Here is a 15009-nt window from a genome sequence, read left to right as displayed (position 1 = left end):
CCGTGAATAACTTCACCGAGTTTCGCTTGCTACTTACCTGCCCAAAACGCCACAGAATGTGAGAATCACTTCCAGCAGAATGTGATAATCAGGCTCAAACAATGTCAGGGATAAACGAAACGAGCTTTTGTCAGGAAACAGTACTCCATTGCCAAACCATAATCTTTTTCCTCAAAAGAAATTCCTGATCACGACATAAACAAGAAAGTCAAGAAAAGTTTCCTCCCCTGATGACAACTACGAGTTGCCTCTGCATGAGCAGTCACCCTTCCTGAAGGAATGGACTCGGTTCCCTTCCCTTACAATAATTTCCCTATCAACCACTTGTGTTACAAGCATTACAAAGTTATGGCAATCCATACAAATACGTAATTTCTTGACTATAAGTATTGGAGTCTTAGATGGTGTACTAAGAAGAGCGAACGCAACAGCTAGCTTCTCACTGTGATAAGCTGTATCTCCATTGTCTCGATATATATATCCCCTACGCTTAAAGTCAGTTATAAGTGATCCTATTTCCTCATTAATTTCGTTTATCTGTGGATGCGAACTGTCCCCTGCAGTGAAGAGATGAACCTGGTTTCTTATCTCCATCCAGCTTTGGCAAGGACTCTTCGTCAAACCTCTCTCACTCATCAGCCTGCGAGTTTTCTCACCTAAGTCAGACCGGCCTGATCTATCATACAAGTTTGCAAGCAGCATATAGAAAGCTGGGTCAGATGGGTCAAGATTGAGACCTTGCCTTGCCATATCTTCCCCAAGAGGTACATTCCCATGTAATTTGGAGGCACTCAATAATGTTTTGTATATCAAAGCATCTGGCCTGAAAGGCATGGTCTTCATCACTCCTGTCGCCTCCTCTAGCCGGCCAGCTCGGCCAAGAAGATCAATTAAGCAAACATAGTGGTCCAATTGTGGTGCTATATCATGTGTATCTCCCATAGAATGAAAATGCTCAAGACCCAAGCCCACTAAACCACCATGACTGCAAGCAAAAAGCACTAACAAGAATGTAACTGAATCGGGTTTGACTCCGGCTAAACGCATATCTTCGAAGGCAGAGAGAGCGGAGGAGATATAACCATTTGATGCCAATCCAGATATCAACCCATTCCATGACGCAACATCTGGCACATTTATTTCCCTAAAAGCTCTATGTGCATCATGTATGCAGCCGCATTTTCCATACAAGTCAACTAGGCTATTTGAGACTGAAAGCAAGGAGCCTAAGCCAGATTTCACGGAAAAACAGTGTAGTTGCTTCCCGGCTCCCATTGATCCCAAACCTGCCGATGCAGATAAGAAGCAGGCCAGGCTAAATCCATCCATCTTAACATCATCATTGTTCATGTGCCTGATGATGTTTAATGCCCTGTCATGATGGCCCATCTGATTTATTCTTGAGGCTAAACTCGTGTATGTGATGGCATCTCTGTGACTCAAGTTTCTAATCACACACCACGCTTCATCCACCATCCCCAATCCAGCATAAGCATCTACAAGAGCATTCCCCACAGCTGAATCACGGTCTGCTTTAGTTTTAATTATGTATCCATGGAGCTTTGTTGTTTGACAATGAGATTTTATTGTACTGCAAGTAGCAAGCATGCTAGAGAGAGTAAATGAATTTGGTTTCAACCCCACTGCTTTCATCTCCTCAAAAGACTGGAAAGAATCTTGTGCAAAACCATGTTCAGCAAAACCAGCAATCAGAGAAGTCCAAGTGATGACATTTTGTGAGGTCATCACTCTAAACACTCTCAAAGCATCATCTATGAGGTTGGAACATTTCATATACATATCAACTAATGCATTTCCAACATAAATATCATCCTTCAAGCCGGCCATAATCACCCGTGAGTGGACCTGTTTCCCCAATTCCAGTGATAAAATTGACGAGCAAGCGTTTAGTATGGTTGAATAAGTAAAATTATTAGGTACAGATCCAGACATCTCCATCTCCTGTAATGCAGCAATGGCCTTCCTGACCTTCATATTTCGAATGAAACCAGATATAATAGCAGTCCATAGGAACACATCACGTTCAGGTGTCTGATTTAAGGCCTTGACAGCATCTTCCATTCTCTGGCACTTTGAGTACATATCAACAAGAGCTGTCTTCAAAATCACATTTAGCTCAATTCCTAGCAATATCATGTGGGCATGAACTAACTTGCCACAACTCAAACCAAGAGCACTGGATGCAGAAAGAAGCTTCACGAAAGTGAACTCATTCGGAAGTACACCTGCCTTAACCATATTGATATAAAGTTGTAAGGCCTGACTCCATTTCTGAGCTTGGACCAACGAAGATATCATCGTTGTCCAAGAAACAGTATCACCGCCACCCATATATGCAAACTCTGCATATGCTTCTTCAATAAAACCGCATTTGGAGTACAAGCCAATCAAAGCACTTGCCAAAACCAGATTCGAATCAAACCCATTCTTTATCATATAGGCCTGAATACGACTTCCACATTCAAACTCCCCTATAGCAGTACATGACCTTAAGACACTTGACAGCGTGAACTCATTCGGGTACTGACCAAAACTAATCATTGAACCGAACAACCCAAGTGCTTGCTCGTGGTTTTCATTTCTGACATAAGCAGAGAGTATCCCAGTCCAGGATACAACATCCTTGTAAGGCATTTCGTCGAAGAAGTGGCGTGCATGGTCCACTCCAAAGCATTTGGCATAGAGAGATAACAAGTTGTTGTTCAAATAGAAGTTATCTTGAAGACCCAGTTTGATTATTGGGCTATGAACACACACACCCTCTTTCAAAGACTTCGAGTTGCATAATGAAACAACCCCAATACAAATTTCTTGGAAACGGTATGAGTAATTTCCGTTAAAGGTCTTGGTGACCGGTTTACACAGCATTTCTTCCTTGCTCTCAGGAAGAGCCTCGTTTTGATGGTGACATCACAGCAATCAGTTGCAAATTTGTACGGAAGTGAGCGTAAATATAGTGATACGAAAAAAAAGTGAGAAATTTATGAGTAAGGAGTAGCAAAGATGAGAGAACAATACGCTAGAAATGGGAGCTATCGTAATTGTAGTGGCGAAAGAATTGTCGACTTAACAAAATGTCTGGGGTTCGTACGGTACCTTATAGAAGCGTTACCAAAGGAGTTTACTAGGTCTAAAGTTATCAAGTGGAAGTTATGCTTAAAGACTTATATAAACTATTATTTAATAGTTAATTAAATACAAATATATAAACAATAATAGAATGAGATATATAACATGTAAAATATAATATTAAATTGGCGGACAGCTGTTATCAGTAATATCCACCCATGCATATATACTCATGGGTCAATAGCCCTTCTATGAAAAAAAAAAAAAAAAACAGAATTATTTGACAGAATTTAGATACAATACTTTGGACAATGAGGCAAACCCAACCTACGAAAAATAACTTATATCTAGCATTTTTTAAATAAGTAATGTTAGAAATTACGCTATTATTCTACTAACTATTTTACTGTGCTTTTGTGTAAGATCTAATAATCCTTAGATTAGCCTTTATTAAAAAAAATTAAAAATTACTAAATCCTACCACATCTACAATACAATAGATATGTGATTTTTAGCCTTTATCTAAACTCACGCGAGATCGACCTCTTCATAGGCCTCTGTATATGTTACACAAGGCCACAAGAGCTATCTATAAATGCATGTCACAATTTCATTGTGTCAAATTCCAAATAACTAAAGGGACTCAACAGTTTATTAAATATTAATTCTAGATGATTCCGCGAATGACCTTTATATGCAATTAAAAAATAAATAAAATTATTTTTATAGGTTCATGATGTAAAGGTTTTTTTTTTTTTTTTTTTAAATGGTGAATGTTGATGATGCATCATGGATGCTTGGTGGAAGCTTCTAGGTGCATTTGTCATGGAATATTAGAAGTATGAAATGGGCTTTCCTGGAAATTGTTCGCAACTTCACTGTCCACGGCAAGTATACCGCAATGACTTTTAAGAGACTTCTAGAAAAGAAGCAAAAGATGGGCTCGGTTTTGTTTTCAATCTTTTATTTTCTGTTATTAAAATAAAAATATTAATAAATAATTTAAAACACTCAAAAAAATTAATTTTTTACTTTTATATGACATCATAATAATTTTTTTCAAATAATAAACAAAAAAATATCTCAAAACAAATTAACAAATAGAACCCTAACTTTTGAGCCCCAGCTTTAGAGGACTATGTTGTAATTCAATGGTTAACTGCTACTATATTACTAAAAACAAGAAGTATTGTTATTTTGCATTTTCATATGGAGTACAAACGGCTATGGTTAATGTTTATCGACTTTAACACGGTTACACCTTCTACGATTAACGGTTATTGAAACTCATAACCACGTCTCATAACAACTTATCATATATATGAGCCTATTTTAATGTTTTGAACCTCATTGAATCTCTCTTTCAAATTCAAAGCATATTTTAGATAGCTTTTAACATCTTTTTTTAAAAATAAATTGAAGGTTTCTTTTCAAGTATTTGCTATCAAACTTACCTGAAAAAAAAAAGATCTTTGCTCTAAAATATACACAATATATATATATATACATATATATATATATATATAGGCAGTTAGAGGTTATTAACTACTCTCGCTTATCATTAAAAAAAAAAATTGCTAATCGCACCATTCTAAGTGATTTGTAAATTAAGATATGTTAGTTGCACAACTCTTACACAATAATTACACAACAATATTGATGTGTTCAACATTTTTTTTAAAAAAAATAAAAATGCTAGATACATTAACATTGTTGTGCAAAATAATTGTGCAGCTAACATATCTCTTGTGATTTTTTTCAATCTTCACACCAGCAAAGTGTATTAAGAAAGAATTAATGAGAGAATGCAATTATGCAAAATAGCATTTCTAAAAAACAAAATACATTAGCTCCAATTTTTTTTTAAGCAATTTGTCATTCTTTTCATACTTAATAGGGATAATTGCACCGTTGGTCCCTACGGTATACCATAATTATTTTTTACTCTCTATGGTTTAAAAAGTTCATAGGAGGTCCTCGTGAATAGTCATGATATGCAATAATTACAAATTGATCCCTTGCGTCAAATTCTGTTAAAATTTTTAACAGATTCCGTCAAATGCCACATCAACGACACGTGTCGCCAATAAGATGGCGACACGTGTCCACCGTAATAAAATTATATAAATTTATTAAAAAATAAATAAAAATACTTATTCTTTAAAAAAAAAAAAAAAAAAAAAAAAAAAAAAAAAAAAGCTGAAGGAGCCGGCCACCCCCAGGCCACTGGGGTGGCTCCGTGCCACCCCCGACCACTAGGGGTGGCCGCGCGCCACCCCCTGCGGCCATTGGGGGTGGCCGGCCCCTTCAGCTTTTTTTTTTTGAATTTTTATTTTATTTTATTTTTTTAAAAAAGTATTTTTATTTTTTTAAAAAAGTATTTTTATTTTTTTTAATAAATTTTTATTTTTTTTTTATTACGGTGGACGCATGTCGCCATCTTATGGCGACACGTGTCGCTGACGTGGCATTTGACGGAATCTGTTAAAAATTTTAACAGAATTTGATGCCATGGATCGATTTGTAATTATTGCATATCACGAGGACTTTCAATGAACTTTTTAAACCATAGGGAGTGAAAAATAATTATGGTATACCACAGGGACCAACGGTGCAATTATCCCTAATTTATAATAGATTTAAAAAAGGAAAAGACCAAGTTGACCCTAACTTCAGAGGGAAAAAAGAAATTGATTATTGCACCGTTGGTCCCTGTAGTATACCATAATTATTTTTCACTCCCTATGATTTAAAAAGTTCATGGGAGGTCCTCGTGATATGTAATAATTACAAATCGATTCCTGGCATCAAATTCTGTTAAAATTTTTAACAGATTCCGTCAAATGCCACGTGTCGCCAATAAGATGGCAACACATGTCTACCGTAATAAAAAAATATAAATTTATTAAAAAATAAATAAAAATACTTATTTTTTTATAAAAAAAAAATTCAAAAAAAAAAAGATGAAGGGGTGGCCGCGCGCCACTCCTAGTGGCTGCAGAGGGTGGCCAGGGGTGGCCCGAAGGCCACCCCCAGTGGCCGGGGGTGGCCCGATGGCCTGGGGGTGGCCGCACGCCACCCGCGGCCACTGGACCACCCCCTTTCCCCATTTTTGTTTTTTTTGTTTTTTTTGTTTTTTGTTTTTTTTTTTAAAAAAGTATTTTTTATTTAATTTTTAATAAATTTATATTATTTTATTAAGATTAGACATGTCAGCGCCACGTGTCACCAATAAGATGACGACTCGTGGCGTTGATGTGGCATTTGACGGAATCTGTTAAAAATTTTAACAGAATTTGACTTCAAGAATCGATTTGTAATTATTGCATATCAGAAGGATCTCCCATGAACTTTTTAAACCATAGGGAGTGAAAAATAAGAGAAATGATCCCTACACTCATTTCTCACAACAGCCCCACAATAAGCTGACGTGGCTGGTAATATTTTATTATTTTTTTACAAAAAGAAATGAAAACAAAACAAAAAAATAATAAAATATTACCAGCCACGTCAGCTTGTTGTGGGACTGTTGTGAAAAATGAGTATAAGGATCATTTCTCAAAAAATAATTATGATATACCACATGGACCAACGTTGCAATTATCCTTAAAAAAAAAAAAGGAAATTCAACTTTTTACTAATACATTACAAATAAATTTAATTTTTTTTGGGTAATTATATTAGGAAAGCACGTAGACTTGAACAAGTCAATCATTATTCTCCCCCTCACAACTCTCCGATCAGTCTCCAAATTCCAATTCTCTCTCTCTCTTTTCTGTGTGGGTGCGCACGAGAGCGAGCAACCATGGCGTCTTCGGATCTCGAAACCAAGGCGAAGGAGGCCTTCATCGACGACCACTTCGAGCTGGCCGTGGATCTCTACACGCAGGCCATCGCTCTCAACCCTAATCACGCCGAGCTCTACGCCGACCGTGCCCAGGCCAACCTCAAACTCGAGAATTTCACTGGTACTCTTATAGCTATTTCTTTTAGAGGTTACCCTGAGGCTTCATTGAGCGCAATGGTGTTGGACCGTTGGTTACCCCCTTTTTGTCTGGCTCCGGAGAAAACAGAAGGAAAATAAAAATAAAAAATAATTGGCCAAATTTCTTCTTTGATTTTTTTTTTTTTTTTTTTTGGTTCTTATATTGTGGTTAACTTGTATTCTTAATTTCAGTGGCGTGCATTTAAATTCGATTTTTCTCCCCAGAATTTAGTTAGTATCGCATATGGCCTAACACACATAACGATGTAATGGATTTTGTATAACTTTTAAGTCCTAGTTTTAGGCTTTAATCGTTTTACATACACAGAGTGGATGCTCGAGGTTGTGGTTTCCAGGACACAACCCTTCCGCCTCTCTAGGGTTGCAGCTTGAAAACAAGCTAAACGAGTCTGGCTCGATAAGGTGTCATTCAAACAATTTACTAGTGGGGTTGAAAGATAGAGGAATCGAGCTTGAATAACATGCTCCTTGGTTCATTTTAATTTTTTATTCTTGGATAACCAAAATACTTGATTGGCTTGATTGTAAAAGTGGTAAACCCTGGTTGAACAAAAAATAGTTCTGCTGAGCTAGGTTATTCTTGGAAAAAACGAACTCCTTGAGCTTGACTCGAGATTGGTTTGTTAAATACTTGTTTAAGGTTGTTGGTAGAAGTAATGAACAACGGTTGAAGAATTTACTGCTAAGCTCAAATCAGCTTGCTTACAGCCCTATCTCTCTGTTGTTGCTTTCTCTACTCATTATGTCTGTGTATCTGTTTCTCTTTATTGTTCTCTTGTATTATGTTTTGTGTTTTTTTGCATTATAACATCGATAAACAAAGACGAAGACATCCACACAATGAAAAATATATTTCTCTTTAATGATGTTTTTGTTGACTTGCTGACTTTTAGTTCTGGGAATGGTTCGTAAAATTTGTTGGTTAATGCCTTCTTACTTTTGGCAGAGGCTGTTGCTGATGCAACCAGAGCAATTGAGTTGGGCCCTTCGGCAAAAGCATACTTGCGAAAAGGGTGAGTACAATGCAGCAGATGTGTAGACAGTATGCATTGTTGTGTCTAATTATGTGTCTAGCTTCATTTGAATTTCGGGATTCTGGAGAGATGTATGGTGAATACAAGGACCAACTTTTTTATTGGAAAAAAAATTGTGGCACATATCTATATTTTGAACCTTGCCATTCTTTTAACTGAGAAGGTAGAAAAATAGTTATACTAATCATGTAGACTTGGTACTTACAAAAAATACTAATCATGTATGAAATTCGCCCAACGACTCCGAACAACACCTAGAGGGGGTGAATAGGTGTTCTTTAGCAAACTCAATAAATTAAAATTTTGCAACACACGTACAATCACCAAAATTAAGCAAAACAATATCAAACACATCAATTTTGGTGATAAAGTGGAACCATTTTAAAGAATCTTTCAAAAGTAAACCATTCCGGACAATCAAACTCAGGAAACTCATCAATTATAGAAGAATTAAATTACACCCAATGTGCACCCCAACAAACGACTTGTTTATCTCCTACCACTGTATCTCGAGAACTTCTGGCCAATTCTTCTATCGAGTCTCCTCTTGCATCTTGGAAATCTAGTGGCTTGAAGGTTTTAAGGTCTTGAGTGGTTTAATCAAACTCTAAGAGAGGTTATGAATTGAAAGCATAAAGATGCTAGGGTTCTCTCTTAGCTCACAAAATATTGGCCTTAGGGTCTATTGGAAATCGTTTGCACCAAAGGGATTTGAACCTTAGTTCTGATGGGGATAACCGCCAAAGTTTAAAGCCTTCACCACTTGAGCCAAGCCCTTGCAAGTGCCACCACCGTTATTTTTAGGAAATTTTCTCTATGCCTAAGTCACCTTATATTTTGTCATAGATTGGAGTTGCAATTTGTATACAATATATTATAGGAAGTTGATTTGCTGGGATACAAGAGGTCTTTATATTTTTTTTAATTTAAAAAGAAGAAGAAGAAGAAGATAATAACAGATAACATACGAACAAAATCTGTGTAGTCTATAAATTTTGATTTTATCTATATATTTTTTTTATCTTGAATAAAATGAATTAAGGAATAAAATAACAAGAAATAAATTAAGGACATGAATTATTAGAAAATAGTGCCTTTATTTGAATGTAAAAAAGAAAAGAAAAAGATTATTAATGTTCCTTTTAAAGTTGGATTCAAAAGAGCAAGGACCAATAAAATGGGACAGGGCAACTATAATTTGTGTTTTAGAACTCTTGCTGGAATATAAATAATTCTTTTAGTTAATCATGTTTGTTTACTTTTTAGAGTTTAGATATTGTTAACTTTTGAGTTAGATTTCAGACACTTTTAGGGTATTAGCTTCTCATGTACAAGGGCTTTGCTTTTCCTCTTCAATAAATTATTATTTGTCAAAAAAAGAAGAAGTTAATCATGCTTATAAGAATTGTAGTAGTACCATGTTGGAGATAGTGCATGGACTCTCAATTTTCTTCTTAGAGTCGAAATTTACTTCCGTGCGCTTATTACTTTATGCGCTAAAACCTGGTGTTCAAAGTAAACCATTCTAAAAAGAATGCCGAAGGCAAAGTTGAAGTTTCTGTCGGAGCCTGTGTGGCATACTGCGATGATGTTTTCATTGTATATATTTTTTTGATAGGGTACTAGACTAGGTTCAGTAATGACTTATGAGCCATATGTGGGATTTCCAGTGAAATTTTTAACGGTAGGATTTTTCTGCGCTTAGAGAATATACAGGTCTATCATGCATGGTATTTTCTTCATGAAATATAGGACTTAGTTCACCCTTTATATTTTTTTGAAGGCTTATTTTGGATGCCAGTGTGTATACTCCCATGTTTTTATCGATCTCGCATGCAACTTCTCTATCATGCATGGTGCTTGTCCTTTTGGAATGGTCTTTGATTATTCTTCTTTGCTATTACTTTTCACAGCACTGCATGCTTCAAGCTTGAGGAATATCAGACTGCAAAGGCAGCATTGGAAGCAGGTGCATCTTTGGCCCCAGGAGATTCAAGATTCACTAATTTGATCAAAGAATGTGATCAGCACATTGCAGGTGTGGAATTGCCTGCTATAACCTTAGATCTTTTAATGATCAGTGAAGCTGTTTTACTTTATTCGCTATCAAATATTTTAATTAACTGTTGGATTGGAAATGCAATTTTCTTTTGGGATGGAAACAAATATTTATGAAAAATGATCATTTATCAGTAATTATGCTACTTGACCTTCTTATCATCTTACCTGTAAATGTCGCATGTTTGTGCAGAGGAAGCTAGTGATATACCAATCCACTCATTGGAGAAAACAACCCCAACAAATGTTGTACCTATGGAAGTTGTTCAACCTGTGGATGACCTTTCTGAACAGGTGATCGTATCAGCCAAACCAAAATACAGGTTGGTACAACTTTGTGTTTTCTTGGTCTCCATCTGATGTATCATTCGGTACATCGAGAAGTCAATGAAATCTATATTTGCATCTTTTAGTTATCAGGGTTTTTAAAAGCCTTCAAAATTTACCATTTGTACAAATTTTCATGTTGTGTTTGTTTAATACCCTATATACTCCTACGTGATGTTGGAACCGTCAATAATACATTTACTGACAAAAAAGTGCAGGCATGAATTCTACCAGAAGCCAGAGGAAGTGGTTGTGACTATATTTGCAAAGGGCATACCAGCTGAAAATGTTTCTGTTGAGTTTGGTGAACAAATAGTACGACTGAACAAATTTGATGCTTTTTGTCTTTATTCATCTTTCTCTTTGTTTTTGCAGTTGTCTAGATTTTAGGTACAAGCTGTTGGATTGAACGAATTCTAAATTTTATTGGTTTTGTGTAGCTGAGTGTTAGTATTAGTGTTCCTGGTGAGGATGCATATCATTATCAACCTCGCTTATTTGGAAAGGTATTTCATGCACCTTATAAAAATAATACATAATTGTCAGTGTCCATACTGAATTTCATTTGAATTTCATGCTACATACTGCGGATGCCAAGTTTAGCATTGATGTTTGTTTGCAAACAGATAATAACTTCCAAGTGCAGATATGATGTTTTATCTACCAAAGTTGAAATCCGTCTTGCAAAAGCTGAATCAGTACACTGGACGTCTCTTGAATTCAGCAAAGAAAGTAGAGTTCCTCAAAGGGTTAATGCCTTAGGTAGGTTAATATTCCTGTAATGTATACTGTTGCAGTATTCAAATGTGGATTGGGAGTTGAGCCACATCTGAGACTGCTCCACTAGTCTCATTTACTCTCTCTCTCACACACACACACACACACACCAATTGGAAATTTGAAAAAATGAGTTCTTAATAAAAGATTGTAGTAACTGTGCAGCTGCTTTTTTGTGACATAAACCCAAACTGAATTACATCTAGACCCTACATGATACTCTGATTGCTCCTGAATTGGATTTCTGAAAAACTAGAATTGGTACTAGCTGATGATCCAGCGATTTGATCATCCATGTCTATACAATGATCATTCATTTATAAAATTGTAGCTGCTTTTCTGCGAGTTGCCTCTCAATTTTGCTTTTTTGCCTTTAGATACATGGGCATGGCAGCCCAAGTTGGCCCTGCCCTTGGGTGGGCTTGTATAGAGTTTCTGTCCTGTCTGGAGACCAGGGAAAATTGTTAAAAGCCCGGCTCAGCCTGGCTAGAAGCTAGGCTCAGCTGGGGTCTGGCTATCAGAAAACGTGTGTACCTACACCAAATTTGTTTCTTGAACATTGTAATTGCTAAAACATTGGCTCAGTTATAAGCATGATTCCTGCCATTAATTATGCAGTTACTGGATCTCAAAGACCTACTTACCCATCCTCAAAACCAAACAGAGTAGATTGGGACAAGCTCGAAGCTGAAGTGAAGAAGGAGGTTTGCCTCTAACCTATATTATTTTGGGTTGAAATACACTTTTGTCCCTGAAATTTTTCCAATGTTCAAATTTCCTCACTGATATTCAAAAAGTTCCAAATTCGTCCCTGAACAATTTAAAAAGAAGTAATATGGTCTTTTCATCCAATTAAATTGCACGTGGCAGACATCAGACTAATGTGCCATGGTTAACTGTCTGCTACGTATTGCAGTTCATGGTTGATGGACAACATTGCGCTCTTTTAAGTGCAAAAAAAAGGTTCAAAGACGAAATTGAAACTTACTAAATTTTAACTGGGGCCAAATTTCAGGTACTAAAAGTGTATTTCATCTTTTTTACATTGGGCTTCTTCATGTTTGTTGGTGCACTTTTATTCATCATTTGTTTTTTTCTCAATTTCAGGAGAAAGATGAAAAGCTTGATGGTGATGCAGCTTTAAACAAATTTTTCCAAAACATATACTCAGATGCGGATGAGGACACCAGAAGGGCAATGAAAAAATCATTTGTAAGACTTTTACTCTCTGTCTTATGTTTAATATTTGTTGATTCATAATGCCAAACCCAATATTTTTGTTATGCTTTTCTTGACGATGATATGAAGGTCAGTAAGTAAATTTTGAAAACCATTTGGTGAATTTGTTTCCCGTGTCTTTGTTACTTTGTTTACGGCATTGTAATGTGTGTTTCAATATTACACAGGTCGAGTCAAACGGGACAGTGCTCTCCACAAACTGGAAAGAAGTGGGTACAAAGAAGGTGGAGGGAAGTCCTCCCGATGGTATGGAGATGAAGAAATGGGAGATCTAAGAGTCTAAATATTGTGATTGAGTGTGTGATTTTGCTCCATAAATGTTTTTTTAGTCCTTTCGTTTTGAAGCTTTGGTTGGTCTGGTTGCTTGTTCTGCATGAATGTCTGAAGTATTAACTGCTGGAATGCAAGGAAACTCAAGCATTCCCTTCGCTTTATTTCGTCTTTTTGGTTGTGTGCTTTCTTGTGCCCAAAATTGACACTTCATGTAATTCCAGTATCAGAACCCATTTGCTCTTGAATCAAAATGACTTTTGAGATTCTAGGTTTGCTTAAATCTTTCTACCCCTGCTTTCAAGATTACGCATGTCCTGGGGAGCAAGGAGCTCCCGAATCCAGATTGTGTGATTACTTTGGTAGTGAACATGTAGTGGCAATTCTGTCCATCAATGCCCACAAGTGCCTGTGGTTTTACTGGAAGTGATATCCTATGTGCTCCGGCCTGGCTTGGATTTGGATCCCCTACCTTTCCTGCCCAAAGAAGGGGCATGGAAAATTGTATGGGAGTTGTGAGAGGAAGCTCCTTGCTTGAGTGTGCTCCTGCTCGGGTAGAGGAGTCTCTTTTCTCGGACCCCTGCCCAAGTAAGATGGGGCAGAGATAATACCAGGAATTTCCAATTGTTAGGAATCCCTGTAGCCCCGGCTCACCTTGCTTGTGAGTTGCGACCACATTTAGTTGGTACAAATAACCACTCTTTGAGACATGCCTTGTTGATTAGTTTTAGACCAGATTGTTGCTATCCGGTAGGATTTCGGTTTACATGTGCAGTTTGTAATTGGAAAACATTTCAGAATTACTAAACCGCTTGATTCTTCTGTCCCGGTAAATTTTTTTACCAAAACTAAACAAATATACGTGCTGTGCTCATAAAGAACTCCTTCATATCAATTCATCCATAAACTCACAGCCTTAATCATACAGAAATACTACCAGATACAGAGGGAGGGGGTGAGACTTGCGAGGTCCTAACTCCTAACACACACCCCAGTACAGTTGCCTAAGAAACAAAATAGGGAAATGCTGGACCATAACAAAGAGTTTGCAACTGAACAACCAAAATAAGGATAGTATTGCCTTGTTGAGTAAAAACATCGTTCTTCTAGATACGCGAGCGCATGGTCAGGCCATTTTTCTTCACTCTTTCAAACACCACCGAAGAGTTTATACTTGATGTCATCCAAATACTTGAAGAAAGCATATCTCCAAGCCCTGTTGAATGCCAATGGACCGACTACACCCCAGAACCCCACTACGAATCCCAATGGCACGCTTATACAAAACCACTTCATGTCAATCCAATCTCCATCCCCGCCACCTTCATCGTCAACATTTGGTATTGGCTTAAGGGGCGTGTCATCTCCAGAGCAGCTAGGTGTAAGTGGAGGTCCACAAAGATCACGATTCCCAATGAAACTCAGTGCGCCAAAGCTTTGAAGTTGAGTGCCCGATGGAATTCTGCCCGAGAAGTTATTGTGGGATAAGTTCAAATAACTCAAGAATGTTAAAGTTCCCATACTTTGAGGTATCACACCTTTGAGTTGATTCATTGAGATATCGAGGGATTCCAAAAATTTCATGGCACTGATATTCTCAGGAATCTTTCCATGAAGTTGATTATTGGACAAATTCAAAAATCTTACGCCGTAAAGCCCGGTAAGTTCCTTAGGGATTTCTCCAATTAAATTGTTGCTCGAGAGGTCCATGCTTATGACGAGAGAAAGCATCTCTCCATATTCATACTCTTTTCCCTTTGTTACCAAGAACACTGTTTCTTCCCAACCACTTGCAATTATAGTTCTAGTAGGGGATTGTTCTGCCATGGCACTCAAATTACCAAAACACCGCGGAATGGGTCCTGATAATTTGTTACTTGCAAGGTCCACGATTTGAAGAAAATTGAAGTGACAAATCTCCTGAGGAATACTGCCATGAAACTTGTTTGAACGAAGCACGAGAGCACTAAGATCAACTGAACTATTTCCCAACCAATTGGATAAGCTGCCAGACAAATGATTCTCACTGAAATCTACAATCATTAGATATTTGCAATTTTGCAAGGACACTGGTAAATCTCCAGACAGATTGTTTTTGTCCAATGACAACACCAGAAGTGCAGTTAGAGAACCTATGGAACTTGGTATATTTCCTGTTAGGTGATTGCTGCCCAAGTTTAACACCCTTAATTGAGAATAGTTCATCCA

The 15009-nt window shown here is 37.1% G+C and overlaps 3 protein-coding genes across 4 annotated transcripts; 1 reads left to right on the top strand and 2 right to left on the bottom strand.

Moving 5' to 3' along the window:
* Positions 1-125: 125 nt before the first annotated feature.
* LOC133862673 (pentatricopeptide repeat-containing protein At5g52850, chloroplastic) lies at positions 126-3105 on the bottom strand. The gene has a single exon (XM_062298520.1). The coding sequence runs from the start codon at positions 2887-2889 to the stop codon at positions 238-240; it is 2652 nt and encodes an 883-aa protein (XP_062154504.1). The 5' UTR covers positions 2890-3105; the 3' UTR covers positions 126-237.
* A 3691-nt stretch (positions 3106-6796) lies between these two features.
* On the top strand, positions 6797-13084 carry LOC133858267 (protein SGT1 homolog). 2 transcript variants are annotated; one of them, XM_062293698.1, is made up of 10 exons: positions 6798-7058; positions 8043-8109; positions 10044-10168; positions 10382-10511; positions 10734-10830; positions 10956-11021; positions 11142-11277; positions 11911-11996; positions 12400-12504; positions 12699-13084. In XM_062293698.1, the coding sequence occupies exons 1-10, from the start codon at positions 6896-6898 to the stop codon at positions 12804-12806; spliced, it is 1083 nt and encodes a 360-aa protein (XP_062149682.1). In that variant the 5' UTR covers positions 6798-6895; the 3' UTR covers positions 12807-13084. The 2 variants fall into 2 exon arrangements, with proteins under 2 accessions (XP_062149683.1, XP_062149682.1); XM_062293699.1 differs by lacking the exons at positions 12400-12504; positions 12699-13084 and adding an exon at positions 12209-12298 and having other exon boundaries at positions 6797-7058.
* On the bottom strand, positions 13070-15006 carry LOC133861739 (receptor-like protein EIX2). The gene is made up of 2 exons (XM_062297539.1): positions 13957-15006; positions 13070-13381 (listed from the first exon to the last, which is right to left on the bottom strand). The coding sequence occupies exons 1-2, from the start codon at positions 15004-15006 to the stop codon at positions 13070-13072; spliced, it is 1362 nt and encodes a 453-aa protein (XP_062153523.1).
* Between the last annotated feature and the right edge of the window lie 3 nt (positions 15007-15009).

This window comes from Alnus glutinosa, chromosome 1 (assembly GCF_958979055.1).
Source record: "Alnus glutinosa chromosome 1, dhAlnGlut1.1, whole genome shotgun sequence".
NCBI lineage: Eukaryota > Viridiplantae > Streptophyta > Magnoliopsida > Fagales > Betulaceae > Alnus > Alnus glutinosa.
This window is presented reverse-complemented; position numbering and strand designations above follow the sequence as displayed.

What these genes read in the sequence shown, in the direction of transcription:
- LOC133862673 (XM_062298520.1), bottom strand. Translation starts at nt 2,889, where the DNA reads ATGCTGTGTAAACCGGTCACCAAGACCTTTAACGGAAATTACTCATAC.
- LOC133858267 (XM_062293698.1), top strand. Translation starts at nt 6,896, where the DNA reads ATGGCGTCTTCGGATCTCGAAACCAAGGCGAAGGAGGCCTTCATCGAC. An exon ending in AAGCTGAAGTGAAGAAGGAG is followed by an intron (nt 11,997 to 12,399) that starts GTTTGCCTCTAA and finishes TCTCAATTTCAG; the next exon opens with GAGAAAGATGAAAAGCTTGA. An exon ending in GGGCAATGAAAAAATCATTT is followed by an intron (nt 12,505 to 12,698) that starts GTAAGACTTTTA and finishes AATATTACACAG; the next exon opens with GTCGAGTCAAACGGGACAGT.
- LOC133861739 (XM_062297539.1), bottom strand. Translation starts at nt 15,006, where the DNA reads ATGAACTATTCTCAATTAAGGGTGTTAAACTTGGGCAGCAATCACCTA. An exon ending in AGTATAAACTCTTCGGTGGT is followed by an intron (nt 13,382 to 13,956) that starts GTTTGAAAGAGT and finishes TTACTTGGGCAG; the next exon opens with GGGTCCGAGAAAAGAGACTC.